This window comes from Manis pentadactyla, chromosome 4 (assembly GCF_030020395.1).
Source record: "Manis pentadactyla isolate mManPen7 chromosome 4, mManPen7.hap1, whole genome shotgun sequence".
NCBI lineage: Eukaryota > Metazoa > Chordata > Mammalia > Pholidota > Manidae > Manis > Manis pentadactyla.
Genome location: NC_080022.1, coordinates 15,659,511 through 15,682,904, shown reverse-complemented (window position 1 = coordinate 15,682,904; position 23,394 = coordinate 15,659,511). Strand labels below are relative to the sequence as shown.

The 23,394-nt window shown below is 56.8% G+C and overlaps 1 protein-coding gene across 24 annotated transcripts in view; it reads left to right on the top strand.

The window, feature by feature from the left end:
* Positions 1–23,394, top strand: part of RAP1GAP (RAP1 GTPase activating protein) — a 62,682-nt gene that overhangs the window by 33,395 nt on the left and 5,893 nt on the right. For 11 of the 24 annotated variants that reach the window (XR_008996914.1, XM_057499822.1, XM_057499821.1 and 8 more), the window contains 18 exons: positions 1,257–1,350; positions 7,279–7,314; positions 8,299–8,346; positions 9,569–9,607; positions 10,096–10,281; positions 13,067–13,170; positions 13,439–13,517; positions 13,903–13,956; positions 15,021–15,104; positions 15,321–15,421; positions 15,555–15,684; positions 16,704–16,859; positions 17,314–17,385; positions 18,016–18,102; positions 18,524–18,661; positions 20,515–20,646; positions 22,362–22,439; positions 23,232–23,341. Coding sequence is in view for 23 of the 24 variants with exons in the window: in XM_057499815.1 (XP_057355798.1) it covers positions 1,257–1,350; positions 7,279–7,314; positions 8,299–8,346; positions 9,569–9,607; positions 10,096–10,281; positions 13,067–13,170; positions 13,439–13,517; positions 13,903–13,956; positions 15,021–15,104; positions 15,321–15,421; positions 15,555–15,684; positions 16,704–16,859; positions 17,314–17,385; positions 18,016–18,102; positions 18,524–18,661; positions 20,515–20,646; positions 22,362–22,439; positions 23,232–23,341 (1,728 nt within the window). In the remaining variant the exon portion in view is untranslated. Of the gene's footprint in view, positions 1–1,256; positions 1,351–4,692; positions 4,934–7,278; positions 7,315–8,298; positions 8,347–9,429; positions 9,468–9,568; positions 9,608–10,095; positions 10,282–13,066; positions 13,171–13,438; positions 13,518–13,902; positions 13,957–15,020; positions 15,105–15,320; positions 15,422–15,554; positions 15,685–16,703; positions 16,860–17,313; positions 17,386–18,015; positions 18,103–18,523; positions 18,662–20,514; positions 20,647–22,361; positions 22,440–23,231; positions 23,342–23,394 lie in introns of those variants that run through there. The other 13 variants (XM_036914588.2, XM_036914590.2, XM_036914592.2 and 10 more) reach the window with 10 other exon arrangements.

Sequence of the window (23,394 nt, the reverse complement as noted above, 5' to 3'; positions counted from 1 at the left end):
AGCGCCTGGGAATAGCCTGCCACACTGATGCCATGGGCTTGAAATGCCACTACCACTATCCTTCTAGGTCAAGCCCTGCCCCATATGGGCCACCCGCCTAAGATGTTAGCACCCTCAGGAGGTGGAGAGGCATCCAGTGCTTGCCTCAGGGCTGTGCACCAATCCCCTGGGCGGTTTCTCCTGGAGTAGCTGGGCTAAGGGGCATCAGCAGTAGGCTCAGAGCTTCCTCAGGGTCTCCTTCCTGGACCAGGTTCCCCCAGGCCCTTCCCCTTTTGGGGTGTGGCAGTCCCAGCTCCGCCTGACTCAAGTCTGCCACGGGCCACGGAGGATCATCTGGCAGCCTGAATGACTCACCCTCTTGGGACCAGCCTCAGTTGATGGGACCGAGGTGGGGGTGCAGCCACGTCAGGGTGACCCTAAGCAGTGGGCGGAAACCAGGCCTGCTTGCCCAGCCCTGGGCTCCCTGAGTCCCAGGAACCACTGGGCACTTCCTGTCCCTGACCCAAGGTGGCCTCCTCAGCAGGCTTTCTAGAGTGACAGGAGCTGACTTCATCCTCACCAGACCTGCTTCTTTTCCTCAGGGAAGGGCGTGGATATGGGCAAAGAGTCTGTGCTTGGAGTCAGTCAGGCCTTGCTCAGGTGTTGGCTCTTGCCACCAACCAGCTGTGTGACCTCTCTGTGCCTCTGGGTCCTCATCTGTTAAGTGGGAATGCCAGTGTGGCGAGGAGTCTGTGCCCTCAGGCCTGGAAAGAGGGTCTTAGCACAGGGCCTGGCACATAGTAGGACCAATGAGTGTGAGTGTTTTTTATTGTCATTAATAATAGCAGTAGCCCAAGTGGCCTCTCAGCCCTAAGACTGCTCTCCCCCTGCAGGTTCAGAGAGTGGTCCATAGAGGCTGGGGTACTCTACTTAGTTCAGAGGTCAGGGCTCAGCTCTTTATAGCAGCCCCCTGACTCAGTCTACCCATCTTCAGAATGGGCTGCAGACATCCTCTCGGCTGGAGTATGCATTGGGAGGCCTGATGGAGAGCTTGGAGAGAGATCTTGTCCACATCTCTGACTTCTGGGGAAGGAGACACTGTTTTGCAGCCCTGCTCAAGAAGCCCCTCCTTGCCTTCCTCCTGGGGATCCCAGGACCCTTCCTCCATGAAATCTGTCCCCCCTCACATACCCCCAACTCTGAGTGACTCTTCCTCCCAGAGTTCATAAATTTCCCAACTTGGGGCTCCCCCTGACCTCAGGCTCTTTCTCTTCCAGGAGAAGTGATGGGCCGAACCAGCGGTTCCCTCAGGCACTAGACCTGCCACGAGTGGACTTAGTTCCCTCCCACACTGATTCACTCTACCCTAAGGTACGTGAACCCCTCCCACCTGCCCTTGGTCCAGAGACCCCCCACCCCCAGGGCTGAGAATGACTGCTGGGCAGTGTTAAAATGTTCAGGCACCAGCTTAGCCCCCTAAAAGGGTGCCACTCCTCACTCCTGGGTGGGCCAGTACAGCTCAGAACCAGGGTATCTGGCACAGAGTTAAGAGCCCTATAAATGAGGCTGTTATTGTCAACATCAAACTCAAATGTCTGCCCAGTGCTGGGTGCCTAGGGGCCAAAAATCAACCTGACACAGACCCTGCCTTCATGGAGCCATAATCCAGGTTAAGAGATAAATAACTGAACAGTTTATGCCGAGTGTCAAATAGCAGTGATAACCACTAGCATATATTGTGATTCACTATGTACCAGGTGAGTACTTACTGCTTCACATGCATTTCATTAACATCTCAATTTCATTCTCAAACTATAAGTACCACGTGATAGCTACAATTATTACTCCCATTTTGTAGATGAGAAAGTTGAGGCTCAGAGAGGTCAAGTTACTTGCTCAAAGACACACAGATAGAATGCAATGGAGCCAGGACTGGAAATCAAGTATCTGGTATTGGGGCCTCTCTAATGCAGAGGGTAATGAGCCCCCACTTTTGCTATACACTTTACAGTTTCTAAAGCATGTCCATAGACATCATGCCTCTTGTCCTTTCATCAAACCTTGGGTGGTAGGCATTCTCCAGATGAGGATCCAGATGCTCAGAGAGGTGAAGTGTTTTTTCTCAAGGTCACACAGCCAGGAAATAGCAGAGGCAGGATCTGCCAAGCTTTCTGAGAGCTCTGGCCTAGAACAAGGACCAGGTACCTCTCCTAGGCCCAGAGGGCAGATGGCCAAGGAATGGTGTCCTTCTGGGGGCCCACCACCTCCAAGGGGATCCAAAGTAGGGAGTCCTAGGGAGAGCATCAGGGGGTTCCTGAGATCCTCTCCTGCTAAGGACAGGAGTGCCTGGGCAGCAGCAATGGACCGGCCATATTGATCCTGGGGCTTGGCAGGAAGGGGGCTACTGAACAGCAGCTGGGTTCATGAGTGAGGGTCCCAGTTCCTCTTTTCCTAAGCATCTGGGAGGAGGCCTGGCTTCCCACCAAGGGCTGTGTGCCCTAAGACCAGAGCTTCCTGGCCCTCAGTCTTCCCATCAGGAAAGCGAGGATTGGAACAGCCCATCGCCCTGAGTCCTGCCTGCTCAGACAGCCTGAGGCTGGCCTCCTCTTAGGCTTCCTGGCCTCCACCTAGTTGGCTAGAAGCCTCCATCTGTGCCAATACAGGCAGACAGCAGGCTCCAAACTGCCCCATCCTGACAGCTGGTCCCCACCCCAGAAACGAGATACAGTCTGTGGGTCTGACAGGGGAGAAAACCAGGGCACAGAGAGATTGAGTGATCTGTCTGGATCCCCAGCAAACCGGTGGTGGGGTGGAGGGAACCAGGTTAGTGACACATTCTCTATCCCCTGCCCCCCATTTATAATATTGATGGGGCCACTCTGAGGGGCAAGTGAGCTCCTTGTGCCAATGAGCAGATCCCTGCCCCTCTTTGGGCCCCAGGTTCCTCATCTGTAAAATAGAGGTGACAGTTCCTTCTCTTCCCATCTTGCCAGCTTGCAGTTAGGTGATGACTATGAAGTAACTTTAGAAAGTAGAAATTAAGAAGTTGAACTATTATCAGCATGATTACATTCCCAGGGCAACACATAACACCCAGAAGGGACATCCCCCTCCTCTCATTGGGAAGCCACATTTATACAGACACTGAACTATCCAGGACCCTCCTACCCATTAGAGTTTCTCCACGTGGGGATTCAGAAATCTGCACATGTGTATATATACAGCCTGCTCACACCTATGTACATGGACACAGTTACATGTCTGCAAATGTATTCAGAGACTCATACATATACACATGTACAAACAAATACACATACCCAGGATGTCCACTGGCCATGCACACAGACACATCTGGTTTCAGAGTCACACACACACACACACACACACGCACAGCTGCATGCATCCATGTGCATACCCTCCATGTCACCTGGTACACAGACATCTCTGGTGATGTGAGCAGGTCTTACCTCCTCCCACTGTGGGAATGGATGTTTCTCTGGCTATACTTCAATGGGTGCCCGGAAGCGGTCAGGCCTGGAAGTGCCTGTGTAAATCAATATTTGCTGCTGTTAATTATTAAAAACAGCTACACCATGTCTGGAACACACATCTCTGGAGTTCCCACTGGCTCCCAGGGCTCCAACCTGACCCAGGGCTAGGTCTGGGGGAAAGGAAGTTGCAGTGCCTCCTTCTAGGAGCCATTGGCCCTGGAGACGGAGGATGCTGGGCAGCTGCTTGCAGCTCCTTCAGCAAGCTAAAGATAGGTTGGGCCCTGAGTTGGTGGGCAGCCCTACCCCTGCAGGGTCCAAAACAGCTGGTATTAATTTGGCCACAGCTCAGGAAGCAATTGCTGCTTTCCCAGCATCTGTCTGGGGAAGAGATGTTGAGAACCTGTCCCTGTCCCCACTGTACAGTGGCAGACACAATGCAGGGTCAACTGGAAGGGCCTGCAGAGACCTTACATTTTACAGATGGGAAAACTGAGGCCGCAGAAGTGACAAGGCTCATTCAAGTCCACTCAGCAAGATGTCTCAAGGACAGAGCTAGAATCCCCATGTCCTGAGGGCCACTCCATGCCATGGGACCGTGGCAGCCCCAGAGACAGGGGCAGCTGGAGTCCAGGACGGGTTTGGGATCTAGGGAAGGGAGGGAACAGGCCAGCCAGTCAGGCACTAGGGGGCAGGTAGAGGTGAGGAGGGACAGGAAGGCAGCTCCAGGCCTTCCCTTGGATTCCTAGCTCTGCCTCTTCCTAGCTGTGTGATCTTGAGCATTATATTTCACCGCTTGGAATCGGTTTTCTCTTCACTAAAATGGGGATGGCACTTGTATCCCCTGCGGTGTGGGAAGCGGATGGGACTTGACAAGGGTCCAAACATCAAGTAGGTACTCAAGAGCTCTTGATCTCCAAGGTAACCTCCTGCTCTTGCAGCCCGTCTTCATAGCCCAAGAATCCCGTCCTTGAGGCCCTGAAGCGGGGTACCCAGAATCTGGGAAGATAGAGAAGGCGGGGCAGGGGCACGCCGGGGAGAGCCTGGGAGCTCCAAGGGACCCCACGCGCAGAAAGCTTCCAGCGTGCCAGCAAGAACGCGCAGGCGCAGTGTCCGGGAACTTTGGGCCGGGACGCGCCGGGGCGGGGCCTCCTGTGTCTCCGCCCCAGATATCGAAGCCCCGCCCCAGCCCCCCGCTGCCAGTACCTGGCGCCCCGCCCCTCCCCCGGCCCGGGCCGCCCGGCGAGCCCAGCCCAGCGCAGGCAGCGCGCGGCTGGGAGCTCTGAGCCGGGATCGCGGAGCTCGGCGCTGCGGAGCCCGGGCCGGGACGCGCGCGTGCCGGAGCCTGCCGGGCCAACTGAAGCGCCGTCGGGGCGGGGGCCGGGCGCGGGATGGCGCAGCCGCGGCCCCCGGCGCCCCCTGGCCGTCCGCGGCGGGGCTCGCTGCCTGCTGGGGCTGGTTGGCAGGTGAGGACTGGGGCGAGAGCGGCCTGGCCGAGGGGGTCCGCGGGAGCCGGGTCAGCCCGACTTCCTCGGAGCCCGGCAGACTCTGCCCCACCTGGGCGGGCGGGCGAGGCTCCGTCATGGAGGGTGTGTTTGCTTCTGGGCTGACACACGGCCGCAGGGCGCACCCTTGCCCTGGGGTCGCAGGCCTTGGGCTCTATCTGCAGCTGTTCATGGAACGGAGTGCCCGTGATGGCTCGGCTATAGTGGCAGTGTGTGTGAGTGAGTGAGTGTGTGTGTGTGTACGCGCGCCAGCCTCTGGACCACTTCACCCGTTCCCTGTTCACTTTAGAAAGGGTTTAAATGTCGCAGTGTAACTTTGCAGTGGTGCTCTGGGCTGCTTCTCTCACCGCTTTCCATGTGTCAGGGCAGCTCTTCTACCGGTAAGGCTGTAACTGTGGGTGTCACTTGTTGCTGTGTGTGTGCACTGGGTACAGTACCATGTGTCAGTGTTTATGTGGCTGTGACTCCTGTGCATTGTTCCTGGCCATGGTATATCTCCCTGAGTGGGGGTCTCTAGGGGACATTAATATACCCACATCACTGTTAACGCTGTGGCTGCCAAGCTGAGCTTGTGTGGCAATCCCAGGCATAGATGCCTGTGTTGCTGTCTGTATAGAGTGTTGGTGGACAGGCATGTTTGTCTACCTGGACTGCAGGTGTACATCTGTGGTTTCTGTTACAACCTCCTGTGGGATTGTCTCTTCCAAGCTCGGAATTGTTGGGTGTGGCCGTGGGTCCACGTCTCTTGTGGACTCCTGTGGTACATTTTATAGGGTGGGTTTTCTGTGAGCAGATCTCAGAGTGTGCACTTAGGATGTCTGTGTCTCATGATCTTTAACAGAGCTCCTTCTGTGTGTGTGCGCGTGTGTGTGTGTACAAGGGGATGTGCAAGGTTCAAACCTGTGCCCCTCGTCCTTGGTGATTAACCACTCCGGCAGTTGCCGCCTGCTTTTTCTCAAAACTCCTTGTTATGAGATCAAGTCTGTCATGTCTGTACCCAGAGTGTGTGGCTCTGATGACTCTGATGGGGCAAGGGGACCTTGTACATCGAAGTGAGGCTCTGTGGCTAAGTTCTGTGAACATACCTGCCTGTATCTGTGAGTGCACATTATTGTGTCTCTCAGTCCACAGACAGAATGGTTTTCTTCTCATTTCACGGGCAGTTACTGGTGAGCAGATCTGCACAGGGGTGAATATGCATTTGGGTGTGTGGCCCTTGTACGAGTACCTGTGTGTGTGAATGGGCTTGCTGTTGTGTAACTTAGAACACTGACACGTGTATCTGTGTGTTAGCTCTGAGTCTAAGAATTGGTGTACACAGACACCCTGGGTTTGTAGCAGGGGAGTTGTGTATGTTTGCTTTCTCTGGTTCCTTGAAACTGCGTTTAAATATCGGTGTGCAGGCCTGTGTGTGTTCAAGCAGGAAAGAAAAGAGTATGTGTTTCCTGGTGCACAACCCTGTAGCACATCTGTGTGAGCTCAGGCGGTCCCCCTCCGGGTAGCGGGAGCCCACTGAGTTGAGGTTTGGAGGTGCTGGGGGAGGGGCGCCATCCTAGAGACCCTGGGGGCTTCCCAGGCCCAGCCCCCAGCCCCGCCAGCCGGCAAGGATGCCGCCTTCCAGGAAGGCTTGTAGAGAGCTGGCACTGCAGAGGCTGAGGCTGCCGAGTGCAGCTGGCAGATGCCCAGATTAACCCTGTGTGTGCCCTGGCCAGTCTTGGGAAAGGCTGGCTGGAGTGGGAGGGGTAAGGGTGTGCGTGTGGATACACACACAGTGTTGGGCCAGTGGGATATCCCAGCATTCTCTCCCCTAACAGCCCCTCAGCCTAGGCTGTGAGGCCCTCTTCCAGGAGAGGTGGGTGGAACCACAGACCCTCCTGAGGATCCCAGCTTGTCTCTGGGACTGAGACCTGGGGCTCTTCTGAGGGGTCCTGGACCAATACTGGCACTGCCAACTTTGCAGTGACGTGGGGAAGATGTGTCTCTCTCCAAGGGTCACAGCCCTCTATATCAGAGGCAGCAGCTTCTGCCTTTAAGGAAGGGCACTGAGTTGGGTGGGCTGCCTGGGGAGGGTTCTGGGCTGTGTGCTGACTTCAGTCAGCAGTTAGCCAAACTCTGCCGATCAGCTGCACAGAGCCACCTCCTACAATACCCCCTCCACTTCCTCTTGCTGCTGGGACAGGTCATCAGTGATTGGTCAGAGCTGGGGGGACTAGGAGGGCTGGGATGGGTGGGGACTCCTCAGGAGCTTAGCAGGATCAGCTGGGCCACCCTGAGGAATGACCTGCTCTCCCCAATCTCTGTTGCAGAACACAGATCTGTTTGAGATGATTGAAAAGATGCAGGTGAGGCTGGCTCTGTAGCCCATTCTGGGGAGCCACATAGGTGGCTGGGCTGGGGGAGGAGGGTCCTCGCTGTATCTTCAGCCCTACACCTCTCCTAGGACAGGCCAGGGGCCCTCAGCATACCGTGCCGGGAGGAGATGGTGGCACTGCATTGTCCAGAGCCCTCTGTCTGGGGGTCAGAGTTAGAGGATGGGGACTGGTAGTGCCTAAGTCCCAAGGGCCAGGCCACACTTAGGTCTCCCCGCCCAGCTTCTATCCCTGCATATGTCAATGCCTTCGCCCACCCTACACACCATCCCCCATCCCCTGAGAGGCACTGCAGGCTCTGCAGGACCCCCTTGTTGAATGGGAGGACAGACAGATGCCAGGCACTTGGCAGCCCGAGGCTGGGCTGCAGGTAGGGGGAGGTATTAATGAGCTGGCACCCCCTGTCCACCCTCCCTCCCCAGCCCTGGTCTTCAGGTCTGGTCTGTTTTATGCGTGGGTATGTGTTGGGAGGTGGGCAACGGGGTGACATGACTTGAACAAACCTCAGGAACTTTTCCTGATGTCAGTTCATCACTCCTGCCCCTTCCTGTTTCTTTGCCTCTCCTAATCTGTCTCCACCTCTCCTCCCTGCTTTCTCTCCCTCTCTCCCTCTCTCCCCCGTACCCCTCTTTCCCTCTCCCTCTCTCAACAACACGTATCTGTGTAGAGGCAGTAGCTTCCCTCCCCAGGCTCACAGGAGGGAGCACATGGCCCCTCCTCCCCTCAGCAGGCCTTCCCGCAGTACCGCTCCCTGCTGCTGCCGGCCTAGCCAGGTCACCACCAGGACCGCCAGCCCTGCAGAGAGGCCTGAGTAGTCAGGCCAGACAGCACCCGGGGGGTACCCCAGATGGCCAGCCTTTCCGCTTCTCTAAGGAAGGGATGCGAGCCTCCAGTGGGAGGCACCCAGGCAGCAGGCAAGGGAGGGCTTTAACAGGATGTGTTACCTTCTCTTCACAGGGAAGCAGGATGGATGAACAACGATGCTCCTTCCCACCACCCCTCAAAGTAGGTCTGAACCACGGCGCCGCCCTCTCCTTCTGTGGGCCTCTGCCTGTGCTGTCTGCCTCCTGAGCAGAGCACTCTCAAAGGGCTCGGGACCTGGAGGGGGTGGGAAAGAGGAGGCCAACTCCCTCCTCGGGGTGGGGTGGGGCCCGTGGAGCACTGCCTCGGCTGCCTATCCAAGCAGTCAGCGCTGCAGACTCTAGGACCCCTTCATGAAGCAGTCCTGCTGGGGCCGAGTACAGGAGCCAAAGGTGTGCACAGGGAGTGCTGAGATGTGGAGACCCCCTCCCTTGCTATGGGCCTAGGGTCTTCATTCCAGCCCTCCCCACCCGATTTCCCTCATAATAAACTCGCCCTATCTCCCCAGACTTCCCCAGTCCAAGTCCCCACCGCATCCCTTACAAGGTAGGCCGTCATAGAACATTTTCCCTGAAGCCAGTCATGATCAGCAGTTGCAGGAGGACTCACACCCAGAACCAGGAGGTGTATGTTCTCCTGCTCCGTGTAGCTCCTGCCTGGGAAGATAGGGGAAGAAGGGGTGGCCTGTTTGCCTCCCAACTTCCCATAAGGAGGCTAACAGGAGGCCATGGACCAAGAGAGATGCAAGGAGGCTCTTCTTTAGACTCAAAAGTTTCTTGGGGTGGGAGCTGCCTAGCCCTTCCAGATAGGCATATGGTTCCATGGGTGATGACCTGATGCCCCAGCAATCCGAGAAGACCAGCAGCTGGGCTGGGGAAATGGGCCCAGGGCTGCAGGGGTGACAGTCAAAGGGGGTTCATGGGCTTAAGCCTGATGCTTTGTCCAGAGCAGGGGTTCTCAAGGTGTGGTGCTTAGAGCTGCAGCATCAGTGTGACCTGGGAGCTTGTTGGAATGTAAATTCTTGGGCCCTACCAGCCCCCTGGCCTTGAAGCTCTGGGGGTGGGCCACAGCAGTCACATTTAATGAGATTTCCAGGCCATGCTGATGCACTGAGAACCATGGGTCCAGAAGTTCTTCTGCTGGGGGGCTGTGAGAGTCCTTATCCCCGGGCAGAGAAAGACCCAGGAGACTCAGTGAGCTAAGCTTGACATGGCCCCTGCCTTGTAGGGTCACCTCCAGGCAAGCCCTGCCCCATCCGAGAGACGGTAAGATGGCTGACTGGCTGAAGGGCAGCATTCTGGGCCGGCTGAAAGTGAAGGGTGGGGGCCCAAGCCCAGCTGGGCCTCTACCCTCTCGTGTTTTGCAGACAGAGGAGGACTACATTCCCTACCCGAGCGTTCACGAGGTAACCAGCTGGACCTCCGGGAGCCACCCTCATCCTGACCCCCCAGGGCACTCACTCCGGGTGTCTGGACACCCATGTTCTCCTCCCTGTTAGGAGCCTGACTACAGGCCTTGCCGTGGGGGCTGGAGACTCAGTTTACAGACCCAAGACTTCAGAGCCTATTTGAACACTTAGGCCTCTGATCTAGACATTTCAGCTTCTTGGCCACATGCTCCCAGCTCTCCCTGCCCTCACCCCTCATTCTTTGAGGCTGGGTCATGGGGCTCCATGGTCTGTGTCTGTGCCTGCAGTCGGAGGAAAGTTTCTGATGCAAGTACCTTGGAAGGGGGTGGATGCAAGCCCTGGGGCTCACGTAGCACGCTTGGCTCGTCCCCTAGTCACGCTCCTCTGCTGTGGCAGAAGTGGCCCCAGGTCTGAGTTGAGGGCCTCTGTCCTGGGACCCCTGGTGGAGTGCAGTGTGGGCAGCTCTCAGCTAAGTCCCCCTTCAGGTCCTGGGACGAGAGGGGCCCTTCCCCCTCATCCTTCTGCCCCAGTTTGGGGGCTACTGGATTGAAGGTACCAACCACGAAATCACCAGCATCCCAGAGACAGAGTCACTGCCATCACCCACGACCAAGATGAAGCTGGAGTGCAACCCCACAGCCCGCACCTACCGGAAGCACTTTCTTGGCAAGGTGGGTGGCCCTGCTGGTATTGGGGGGCTGGGCTGGGGAGGGTGTGGGTCACAGCCCATTCCTGGGTGGGCTGGGCCTGGGAGGAAGCGGAACTCATGGACTGGGGCTGCGTGACAGTCCCAGAGCCCAGAGTCCCAGTGTGGGTGCTGGATTCCCTAGCTCATCAACAAGCATTGATGGCAATAGGCAGTGTTTTTGCATGAAGGTGAACAGCAGAGACTCTACAAGGGTTTGAATCCTGGCCCTGCTACTTACTACGTGGGACATGGGCAAGTCACTTAGCCTCTGTGTGCCTCTGTTTCCTCATCTGTAGAAATGGAGATGGTGATGAAACCCACCTCAAGAGGTTTCTGTAAGCCCTTAAGAGATGATGCTTGTAAGGTGTTCAAAATGGCAACTAGCACAAAGTAGGTTCTCAGGCAGGGTTAGCAAGTAATGAACACTAGCTGTGTGCCTGGCCTTGTTCTAGGCACCAGGTACAGCAGCAAGCAAAGCAGACCCAGGCCCCATGCTCAGGCAGCTGGGACTGAGTAATGCAGGGCTTGACCTGGATTGATGCAACCTGGGTCTCACCACCAGCCCCAGAGCAGGGACCCTGCCCCACAACAGCTTGTCAGAGTGTCACCCAACAGTGTTCCAGGCAAGAGTTACTGGCCAAGGCTGTGCTTGCTGGAGGGAAGGTCACATGCTGGGGCCTTGTGTGTATCAGGTTCATGCCAGATGCTGCCTCTGTGTCAGCTTACAGCTGAGGTGGTGCAGCGTAGCATGGGCTCTGGAGTCCCATGGCCTGGATGCACATCTTTGCTCTTCCATGTTTTGATGATGTGAGCTTGAGCAAGTCATTTAACTAACTTCCTGAGCCTGTTTCCTGCTCTGTAAAAGTGGAGTAATAAAAGTACATGCAAAACATAGGGAACCATGCCTGCATAGCAAGCAATCAGTGTCAACTGTTACTATTACATCTTCATAACTACTGTAGGATCAGGATTGCTCTGTTTTTTACAGAAGAGGAAACTGAGGCTCAAGGAAGTAAAGTGACTAGGTCAAGGTCACCAGTTACTTAGCACACCTAGCTTTGGCTCACTTCTGCTAAGACGCACTATGGGAGAGCTTATGCTCTGTGTGTGTGTGTGTTGGGAGGAGGGGTGGCTTCTTGTTCCGGGAGAGGGGAGCTGTGTGATGTCAGTCTGGGCCCAGGGCATTGACATGACACTCGTGGGTACTGGCTCTAAGGTGGGGGCATGGGGGTGGAGCCCACTGTAACAGGACTAAACCAGCAGGCCCAGGACAGAGCACGGGGTTCTGCCTGCCAGCTGAGCCCTGTGGGTGGTGAGAGACCTGCAGCCCAGGCGCCCACTGTCTAGAGGCTCTCAGCTGGGTCTGGCAGGCAGTGGGATCTGGGGCCAATGGGGCCCAACACACAGTGGGCACTTGGAAGAGTTTGCTGAAGAAGTGATGAGTGACAGAAGAAAGTGGTGCCTTGAGCACAGAGGGACTTGAAGAGGTACAGGTTGGGGGTCAGAAGAGGCATAGTGAACAGGGTCAAGTTAGCACAGAGAAGAGAAGGCCCAGGGGCTGGCAGAGAGGCAGGGCCATTTCCTGGCTTCAGGCAGGGTGACTGGGGAAGCACTGGGCCCTGTTCAGGCAAAGGGAGGAGGTTAGGGTGATTTGGGGCATTGACTCTCTGGGACCCTGTGCCTCCTCTTCTTGGGTTCCCCTGGGCCTGGGCTGGGGGATCCAGAGAAACTCCCCACCCTCAGGATTCCAGTCCAGTCCTCCTTGCCGAATGCCTACCACTCCCTCTCTGCAGATGGTGCCAACCATTCTGTGTGCCAGCAGGGCCAAGGGGGCCTCTCTGCCCCAGCTCTGCTCAGACTGCCCCTGAGCTACAGGTTTGTAGGGCACATCTCCTGGCTCTTTCTCCTCCTGCCCTCTGAGCACAGGTGTTCATGTTTAAACAGGACTTCCTTCTAGGAGGACTCCTGGGGAAGGTGTGGCTGGAGAGCCTGCCCCACTGCCAGGGCCAGCACGGGGAGCCCAGGGCCAGGCTAGGGTGCACTCCTAGCCTCAACTTTGGGACTTCCCCACTTGGAGGTGCCAGCCCTGGGCTTTTCTATGGGGGTACCATCTCTGCCTCAGCTTCCCCTTGTGCACTCCAGTATTTCTCCCCAATCCTGCAGCTTCTCTGGTGAGGCAGGAGGGCGGGAGGGAACCTGTCTGGTCAGCCACCCAGTGTATTCATGAGATGTTTCACTTCCTGTTTCTCACAGGCCCTGGCTTCAGAGGCCATAGAGCCACAGGTTGAGCAACCAGTCTGCATATTTTTATTGAGCACCTACTTTGAGCACTTACTGTGTGCCCAGCCCTGAATAAGAGAGGGGCTGAGAGACAGGTATGCAGATGCTAATGTAGTCCTGTCTTTGATGAGGACTGAGAGAGTCCTCATTCACTGAATACCTACCCAGCGCCAGACATTCAATCTCTCAGTTCCTGCCACCATCCCACAAGGTAGCTGGCCTCACTCCCATTTTATAGATTTTTATAGACTAGGAAGCTGAGGCACAGAGAGGTTAGGTGACCTTTCCAGGCTACCTAGCTGGCAAGTGGCAGAGCTGGGATTTGAATCCAGGTCTGTCTGATGCTGAGTCTGTGATTAGCCGTGACACCTGCTCTTGGTGAAGGACTCCCCTCCCCCCCAGCTGGGAGTGAGTTGGCTTTCTGATCTGGTTTCTAGGAGCCCCAGGCTCAGCCTCACCTACTCCCTGACCCCTATCTCCTACCACAGGAACATTTCAATTACTACTCACTGGACACTGCCCTGGGCCACCTTGTCTTCTCACTCAAGTATGATGTCATTGGGGACCAGGAGCACCTGCGGCTGCTACTCAGGTGAGGGTGAGGTGAGGGGATCCTGCAACAGCATGGACAGTTGAGGTCTTACAGCCTAAGATCCCATCTCATGTTATCAGTTCTTCTAATTGAGGCCCAGAGAGGGGCAGGGATTTGCCTAATGTTGCACAGCAAGTTAGTGCCCAAGCCAGGCCTGGCCCCCATCACCCTCCCTGGGGTATGCCTGCTTTGTTCTTACTTGGCATGGAGGAGCTCCCGTCCCCCTTTCCTGCCGCTGAGCCCCTCACTCTGGGCTCTCTCTCCCCAGGACCAAGGGCAGGACATACCATGATGTCATCCCCATCTCCTGCCTCACTGAGTTTCCCAATGTGGTCCAGATGGCAAAGGTGAGGCCTCTGATCCTCCATGCTGAGCCCCTACGGGGAGCCCAGTGGGCCCTCCGAGGCCTGTGGCTTTGCCTCAGCACACCCTCGCCTTTGGCTCCGGGCCCTGGCCCTGTGTGCAGTGGCCCTGGCTCTGAGGTCCTGCCTGGAGCATTCCGACAATGTCTGCATGCTACCCTGTGTTCTGGGCTCCTATCCCCTGCCTGGGTGCTTTTGGTGCTCTGTAGAGCGCCTTTGGGTACAGGGGCTCCTTGTTCTCTGCAGCCCGTTCTGGGTAACAGTGAGCCCCGGGTCCTGCTTCGGCCTTGGTGGTCCCCTCGGCCCCAGCAGCCCAGAGGCCCCACCTGCTCCTGGCTCCCCCTCAGGTGCTCCCTCTCTCCTCCTGCAGCTGGTGTGTGAAGATGTGAACGTGGATCGATTCTATCCTGTGCTCTACCCCAAGGTATGGCTGGATCTGGGCCCTGCTCACTGACGGTGGGTGGTAACTGGGGGACTGAGCATTTATTGGGCACCTGCTGTGTGTAGGATATTTTCCTTAAATTCTCTCATTTAATCCTCATAATGACCCTGCAAAGTTGGCACTTTGCAGAGGAGGAACCAGAGGCCCAGAAAGGTTCTGTGCCTTATCCAGGGATGCACAGCAAATAAGGAAGGCCTGCATTTAAACCTAGTTTGTCCACCTTAGAGGCAAGCCTTAGTTACTTCAGGAAACTCAAAGCCATGTGAGGACTCTCCCAAGGGCAGTCTGTGCTCCTGAGCCAGGGCACTGCGCTGGCCTTGCCTTCTGATCCCAGAGGGAGCTTGAGGAGGGGGACTAACACAAGCACCTCCACAATGTTGCTGCACAGACAGCAGCCGTGCTTCCAGCTCCGGTGCTGGGTGCTGGGTTCCAGACACTGTGACAATGGGAGAAAGGGGTGAGGATTCTGTCTTCAGTGAGCCAGGGGGCCTTCCTGAAAGAGGCAGACTTTGAAGGATATGTAAACCCTCGTGGCTCTGACTGAACTCTAGAGCAAGATAAGGTCCCTGAAGGAAGGGGCCTCAGAAGCTAGATCCCACTTCTCAGTTACAGAAGAGGAAACTGAGGCCCAAGGTGAGGAGGGGGTCTTGCTCAAGGCTCCATAGCAGGTGGGTGGGACTTGCCCTGTTCTAGAATGATGTGGATTTTACAGAGGAACCAAGGAGCAAGTTGGGTGTTATGGGTGGGGGCTTATGGGCAAAACTCAGAGCAGTGAGCTTAAGCTTTAGAATTGCAAGATTGGAGTTCAAGTCCCAACTCTGCCACTTGCAAGTCGTTGACCTTAGGCAAGTTCCTTAAGCTCTCTGAACCTTGGCTTCTTCAGCTGTGAAATGGGGACAGCAGGAGTGTCTCTCTCATAGGCTTACTCTGAGGACTAAATGAGATGATGCAGGTAGAGTGCCTGGCATAGTGCTTGGCACAAAGTAAGAGCATGAAACGGGAACATGGAGAAGCAGTCTGTTTCACCCGTTGTCCTCTCCCCTCAGGCTTCCCGCCTCATTGTCACCTTTGACGAGCATGTTATCAGCAATAACTTCAAGTTTGGAGTCATTTATCAGAAGCTTGGGCAGGTGTGCTCACCTCCTCCTCCCTGCTCCTCCCACCCCGCACCTGGCGGTGTATCTGGGGCCTCAGACCTCTGCCAGGAAGAGCACCTGCCCAGGGACTCAGTTTCCCAGGAGCTCAGGGGCTGCCAGTTCCTCTTTCCAGACTTCTCTGGGTGTGAGTGGGGGTTGGGGCTGCTCAGGGGCTCTAGCTCAAGACCTCTGCTCTCTGTGTGTCCCCAGACCTCTGAGGAAGAACTCTTCAGCACCAATGAGGAAAGCCCTGCCTTCGTGGAGTTCCTTGAATTTCTGGGCCAGAAGGTCAAACTGCAGGACTTTAAGGGGTGAGCATTAGGATGGGATATGCAGAGTACAGTCTGACGTGTGCCTGTGAGCAGGGAGGGAGCCCCCATCCTGGCCCCATGAAGGCCTGGCTGGGGCTGGAGACTGAGCCGTGGCCTGGGGGGCCTGGGGCAGGTTCCGAGGAGGCCTGGACGTGACCCACGGGCAGACGGGGACCGAGTCTGTGTACTGCAACTTCCGCAACAAGGAGATCATGTTTCACGTGTCCACCAAGCTGCCCTACACAGAAGGGGACACCCAGCAGGTAGCCTGGGCACCCACCCACCTGCTTCCCACCTGTCCTCCTATAGCCCCATCTACCTGAACATTCAGTGTCCACCACACCAGGTTCAGTGGGCCCTGGGATATAGAGATGGAAATGATCCATCCCCTGACTTGTGGGCTCTAGTTGGGGCATGATAACGAGCATCTGCAATGTTGTGAAAGCCTCAATGTCCTCGTACATGAAATGGGAATAATAACAGCACTTACCTCATAGGTGAGCGTAAATGAGGGAATGAACAGTACTGTTCTAGCACTAGAACAGTATCTGGTACACAGCAAGAGCTCAGTAAATGTGAGTTAGTATTTTTACAGGGAGTGAAGGGCATTGTGGGGTCACTCAGGCTTGGTAGAGGTGGGACCCAGGAAAAGCTTTCAAAATAAAGTGATTATGAGACTGCAGAGGAGCTAGGAGAAGGGGGGGGAGTATTCAGGTGGAGAAAGGCTTCCACCTTCAAGAAGGCCTGGAGGGAGGAAGCGCAGGATGTGTCCGGTAGCTGAACTCAGAACTTTGTCACCCAGTCCCAAGCGTCCTGCAGAGATGTCCACCTTCACCCCATGGGAAAAAAGGGTAATGTGAGAAAGATGGAAATAATTTATTCCTTATTCTTAGGGTCTTTTAATAAGATCCTCTGTTCATTTCAGCAACAAGAATATATACTGAGTAGAATGTTTTTGTTCATGAGGAGCCACATTTGGGGTATTTAGACAGGAGAAGGGCTTACAGGTAGAGTCTGGGGCCCAGGAGCCCTGGGGCTCAGGGGTCTTAAGTCCCCTAACTCACTGTAGGGCTTGTAAGTCACTTCTCTCTTGGCCTCAGCTTCCTTTGTCACAGGATTCCAAGAAAACAATTTTAAGACAAGTTTCTCACCACCTTTTTCGGGGGGAGCAGATCCTTAGATGTGCCCTCTGCCTACCCCCCCACACCCCTGCGGGCATCCTCACTGCGCCCAGTGGGCCCCTCTCTGGCCCGGTTGTGAAGGCCTGTGGCCCTGTGCTCAGTTGCAGCGGAAACGACACATCGGGAATGACATCGTCGCTGTGGTCTTCCAGGATGAGAACACACCCTTTGTGCCCGACATGATCGCATCCAACTTCCTGCATGCCTACGTGGTGGTGCAGGCTGAGGGCGGGGGGCCCGACGGCCCCTTCTACAAGGTGGGTGATCTCGGGGCATCCCAGGGGCATCAGCCGCAGCACTGTCCTCTCTTGCTGTGAGGCTTCTCTGAGCCTCAGTTTTCCCAACTGTAAACAGGGACTGTCCAGAGGACTCTGAGCCCCTCTTGCTCTGATGATGGAGAATTCCCATCCTGTTTCCTCTGTTCTACAAAGTTGCCTCCCTCAAAGAGGCTGGTTCCTGTCCTCAGCCTTCACCCTCCTCCGCCCTCACCTTTCCCAATGACTCCTGAGATACTCCACCCCTTACTACCACTCAAATTCAGGACCAAGCTTATTGCAGCTGAAATTCTGGGGTTCACTCACCCAACTGGTGGTTGTTGAACCTTCCACCCCAGGGGCTGGCCCTGTGCCCAGCATGGGCAGGATAGGGAGGTGAATTAGGGGTTTCTGGCTGGTGTGGGGTCTCTGCAGGGACTGCTGCCGTCCCTTCCAGGTCTCCGTCACTGCGAGAGACGACGTGCCCTTCTTCGGGCCCCCCCTCCCGGACCCAGCTGTGTTCAGGAAGGTGAGGGGTGGCCCCCAGTCCCAGTCATGGGCAGAGCAGGACTAAATGGGTGGGGGCCAAGGAGGGCACACATTCTGCCCAATGAGGTCCTGAACCCATGCTATTCAAATGCCTACCCTGTGCCAGGGCATCCGGGCTCCCCTAACCATGCAATTGGGGCCTGGGTTTTCTGTTCATCTTGATAAAAACGTGACCTTTACTTATAAAGTCACAGAACAAACTATATCATTGTTTTACATTTTTCATAGTAGACATTGTGGCCTTTCCTCATTTCTGTTACCTTTTTGACAATTATAATCCTCTTCTAAAATGTTTAGGGAGGAGGCATACTTCAAGCCTTGGCTACAGCCTCCCCCTCAAGACAGGCAGTAGGGAACTCCAACTCAGCCCCTTACATTTGTGGGGTTTGCTTCCCCAAAGGGTGTCCTGCCCAGGCATAGGGGCCCCGCCCAGGCGCCTGGGCTGGGAAGCTGAGCACAAGGAGGCACCCTTTGGGCGTGAAGAGGGCGACCCCTAGGCCCCAGCTGGGTGTGGCTCAGGAACCCCAGCCTCTGACTCACTGGGGCTCAGCCTCCTGTCTCTGTTCACCTGACCTCCCTTTCTCCTCTCCTCCATGCTGGGGGCTCCCAGGGGCCTGAGTTCCAGGAATTTTTGCTGACAAAACTAATCAATGCTGAATATGCTTGCTACAAGGCAGAGAAGTTTGCCAAACTGGAGGTGAGGATGGGCTTTTGGGACTGAAACCCTCATCCCAACCTAGAACTTCAGCCTTGCCCCTAGGGAGGGAAAAGCGCTGCTCAGGCTTTGGCCTTAGGGAGGACTGTCTGGGAGAGGACGATTTACAAGAGAGAAGAGGAGGGTCAAGGGAGAGGCGGGCATGCCCAGGGGTGTGTGAGGAATGCCCAGGCGGGGCTCAGTGTGGGCAGGCTAGCTCAAAGGCCGCCGTGCGGGATGTGGGGCCAGATCCTGGAGGGGCCTTGCACAGCCCGAGCTGCGGAGGGCCCTGAGGAAACCTGGCCTAGGCTTCTGGGACCCAGGCCCACTTCCCACTCACTCAGGAAAGGTGGCCGGGATTAGAACGGTGGGACGAAGGGCTGATCCCTGGGCTCTCTCCTGACGGCTCCGGCCTGGCGCGCAGGAGCGGACACGGGCCGCCCTCCTGGAGACGCTCTATGAGGAACTACACATCCACAGCCAGTCCATGATGGGCCTGGGCGGCGACGAGGACAAGACGGAGAACGGCGGCGGTGGCGGTGGCTTCTTCGAGTCTTTCAAGGTGAAGAGCCGGCATCTACCTGGAGGGACCTCGCTGGGCTGGAGTCAGGGGCGGGGTTATGGACAAGGAGTGGGGGTGTGGCTAGAGGCGGGTTCGCATTGGGGGCGTGGCTCGGGCTGGAGTCCGGGGCGGGGTTATGGAGGAGGAGCCTGACTTGGGGGTGGAGTCATGGGTGGGGTTACGTATGAGGCGTGGGGGTGGGGTGAGGGCGTTGCTCGGGTGGGGTAGGGGGTGTGGCTAATAGACTCAGAAGTGAGCTCACAGCTTGGCAGCACGTACCTGGAGTCCAGATTGGTTATGGCAAGCTTCAGGGTGGACATAGGTTTTACGGTGTGCTTAAAGGGTGGGGTGTGGTCTGTGCCTGGGAGAGAGCTTGCCATTGGGAGGCTAGGATGGGGCTCTGGCTTGGGAAGGAGTTAATGCTGGGGCGGGGTCTAGGCTTGGTGGCGGAGTCTGTCCCGGGAGTTCAGCTGAATGTTGGAGCCTTCTAGGTGCCAACGAGCTGCTCTGATGCTAAGGGTTGTGTCCCCTGCGTTAGCAGAAGAGAGGAGGAGGCCTTCGTCTTGCCTAAAGGAAAGAAACAGGTTCGGGAAGGAGTGTGTGAACAGAGTGGTCGTAGGAGAAGCAGCCGGCCTGTGTGATTTTAGGCTGTATAACCCACCCTGGCTGTTTGTCTTAGCTAAAGCGTTATGTCCCTAGGTTCAGATCCCAGCTCTGGTACTTCACCAGACTGCACATTCTCTGGGCCTCAGTTTCTTCATCTGTTGGTTAGGGTAATGGCAACTTACCTCATACAGAGGAATTATTTGTAAAGCAGATTAGTGCGAGAAAATTTCAAAAGCAAAATGCAAAACCCTGCCCGTCTCCCTCAGCAACTATTGCACAAAATGAGAGGCAGGAGGGGGAAGTTCCTCTTCCCTGATAGGGCCTGGATCACCCCCCCAGGCTGCAGTTCCTGGCAGTGGCTTCTTTCCCGCCATCTCCACCTGCGGGTGTCCAGGTGTGCAGCCTCCGGGTGTCCAGCCAGGCCAGTTGGGCCTCACCCTCACTCCAGGGCACATCTCAAAGCTGGAGACATGGGTTTGCATAAGGGGGTTAGCCCAGCTGCCCAGGCCTGCCCGGTACTGAGGCAAACAGACTGTCTTTAAGAAAAAGGTCTGAAGAGATCCCTGCCTTTGCCACTAGAGACAGGGAATGAGTAGGGTGAACATGGGTTTAGGGTGTCTTCTTTGAGGGAAGGCGCCAGTGGTCCTGCATCTGGTGGGTGCTAGACCGTGGACCTGGATTAGGTCAAAGAATTTCCCAGAGGCAGCAGAGCCCACAGTTAAGGGCATGGGTTTGGCCTCTGCTTCAGTTTCTTCAAGTATAACATGGGCATGGGCATGGGGCCCACCTTGCCAGAAGGACTGAATGAGGGAGCCGATGTAAAGTACTTGGCCCGTAGGAAGCCTTCAGTATAGATTGGCTGGAAAAAGGAAGGAAGAAAGGGAAGGAGGGAAGAAAAGAAAGAAGGCAAGAATGCTCCGAGGGACCCTAAAAGGAAGAAACAGGTTTCTGGAGGGCTGTTGGAGTGCTTTTGGTCATGACCAGTATCTTCTGCAGTCCTTGCAACAACCACATGAGGCTCAGAGAGGGACAGTGGCTTGGTCACCCAAGGTCACCCAGCAAATTGGTAGCAGAGCTGAGGCACCAGCTGGCCCTGCCTCTCGTGTGGCCTCATAGGAAGGGACTTCCTGGGGTCACCCTGAGTGGCATTGGTGGGAAGGGACCAGGTGGCTGGGCTCCTGGGTTTCCCTGCAGGGGTGGGGCCTTAGGAAGTCCGTGCCTCTAGCCCTCCCAACCCACCTTCGCAGCGGGTGATCCGGAGCCGCAGCCAGTCCATGGACGCCATGGGACTAAGCAACAAGAAGCCCAGCACCGTGTCCACCAGCCACAGCGGGAGCTTCGCACCCAACAACCCTGACCTGGCCAAGGCGGCGGGAATAGTGAGTGCCCTCCCCAGGGGCCATGCGCTCTCCCCTGCCCCGAGGCCTGGCCCCTCCTGCCCGGAGCGCCCATCCTGGGCTCTAGACTCCGTCTCCCCACTGGTTCCCCTGGGGGTCACATGCCCAGGCCACGGCACTGGAGCGCTGAGAGCCTGTGGCTCCCTCTCTCCTCCTTAGCCTCCCCTCCTCCCGGCCCTTTATTCCGCGGTGACTTCCTTGGGTCCACTCCGGGGCAGCCTCTGTATCACGTTCCTTATTGGGCACCTACTGTTTATCATGTGCTGGGAACTGGGCTGCTGTATAAGCACATACTGTCAGGCCTTGAGTTTCTGGGAGCACCTTCTGTGTGCCTGGCTCTGAGATGCTGGTGGGTGCCTCCTGGGTGTCAGGACATGGGCTGCCGTGTGGGCATGTACTCTGTGAGCATCTCCTGTGGGCCTGGCCCTGAGTTTCTGTGAGCACTACTGTGTGTCAGGTCCTGGGCTGCTGTGTAGACATCAACTCTGTAAGCACCTACTGTGTGCCCTGCCCTGGGCTGTTGTGTGAGAACCCACTACATGTCAGGTCCTGGACTGCTGAATGAGCCCCAATGTTAGTGCATACTCACCGTGTGTCAGAATGTGAACTGCTGTGTGAGCACTAACTGTGAGCACCTACTTCCGTGTGCCAGGCCCAAGGCTGCTGTGTGAGCACCAGCTGTGCACCAGGGCCTCTGTGATTGTGGCCACCTATTCTGTGTCAGGAATCAGCTTCTGTGTGATTCTCTAGCATCTGCCAGGCTCTGTGGGGTTCTGCCGTGGATACTGGGGGGTGTGAGGGGCTACTGGAGGGTAAGGCCTTCCACTGTGGACCTGGGTTGCTGGGCTGCCTGCACTGCACCTGCTCCCCACCCCATCCGTCCATCGTCGTTCCATCCATCCATCCGTCCGTCCATCATTTATTGACTGTGCTGCATGCCCAGCCCTGTGCTCAGTGCTGTGAGGCTGTGCCATGTAGCAGGAGGCCCCCCTGCCCCGGTCTGTGCCCCAGTCTGGCCAGGGAAGCCAGGTGGGCCCTTTGCTGTCCAGCAGTCACCAAGCCCAGTCACTGGAGAAGCAGGCCCACCCTCCCCTCAGCTCAGTTGGACCAGCCACTCCCTGCTCCCCTGCCGGAGTGGCCCAGCCCCCTGTGGGTGGCCGTGGAGGGGCCCCGGGGACAGGGCCAGGCCAGCAGCACCCACCATGGCAGTAACCAGACCCATTTTTGTTTTTGTTTTTGCACAACTCTCCCCCCCTTCACGCTGTTTCCCTTTCCTTCTGCTCCCCTCCCTTTTCCCCCTGTCCTCCCCCTCCCTTGGCCTCTCCACCTTCTTGCCCCATCTGGCACCTGCCTTATTCCTCCCTTTCCTGCTCCTCTTTCCCACTGTTGTCTCCCTCGCTCTTTCCGTTTTACCTCCCCATTCTTCCCACCTTGGTGTCTGCCTGCGTGTCACTCTGTGCCTTTCATGTGCTCCCCTCCCCTGCCCTGTGTGTCCCCCCATCTCTGTGTAACTGGCTTCTGGTCAATCTCCGTGCCTCTCTCCTGTGCATCTCTCCTTCCTTCCCCTGCCCTTTCTCTCTCGATCAACCCCACCCCATTCTCCTCTTTCTCTCTGTGTGTCTCCCCCTCCTGGCATCTCTCTCTCTCTGACTCTGTGTCTGTTTGTCTCTCTGCCCCGGCCCTCTGCTGCTTGCCAGTCATTGCTTATTCCTGGGAAAAGTACGAGTAGATTCGGACGCCGGGGCAGTGCCATAGGCATAGGAACCGTGGAAGAGGTTGTCATCCGCGGGGCCACCGGCTCTGGAGGCTGCCTGCACGCGCTGTTCTCTGCTCACTCTCAGGATGGAGGCCATATTGGGGACGTTGCCCCCCATTTCCCTGGGACAGGCCCAGGGCATGCAGGATGGTGTGCTGGCAGCTCTGATGGCACTCAGCATCTGCTTTGGGGCCTGGTACCTGCACCAGAGCCAGTGCCCCTCACCAGGGGCTTCTGGCCCTGTCCTGGCCCCTGGGACCCTGGCCCAGTCCCTTCCAGGATCTGGTACCCAAAAACCTTCTGCCCAACCACACGTCCCCCAGTATCGCCAGTTCTGCATGGAGTGCCACCCTTCTGCTCTGCCCTGACTACCCCCCCACCGTGAACTGACCTGGTGGTTCCTGCCCCTCCACACCTCCCTGGGGCCTGGCCTACTTTCCCGCTTCCCCAGAGAAGCTGGGGCATGCTTCTGGAGCCTGGGCATCCCACCCTAGGGATGTGTGCAGAAACCGGGGGACAGAGAGGACTTGGCCCCCTCCCATCCTGGGCCAGAGAGGCTGCCAAGTCTCCTCAGACCCCTGTCCTTCTGGACTAAGGTCCTGGGCCCAGCCCTGCTCTGTGATCTTGGGGGGTGGGGGGGGCGGTCACGCTGTGCGTAAACTGGGAGGACTGTCTGGGAGGTAGATGTTTTCTTTTGTTCTTTTTTGCTCATGGCCTCTGCTTCAAGACCTGGGGCAGGAAGCCCCAGGTGGCATGTGGGGTACGGCAGGGCTCCCAGGGCGGGCGCGCTGAGCTGGGCCTCTCCCTGCAGTCACTGATTGTCCCTGGGAAGAGCCCCACGAGGAAGAAGCCGGGCCCCTTTGGCTCACGCCGCAGCAGCGCCATCGGCATCGAGAACATACAGGAGGTGCAGGAGAAAAGGTGGGTGGAGCAGGGTGGGGTGGCGGGGCACAGCAGGCAGGAGGGGGGACACA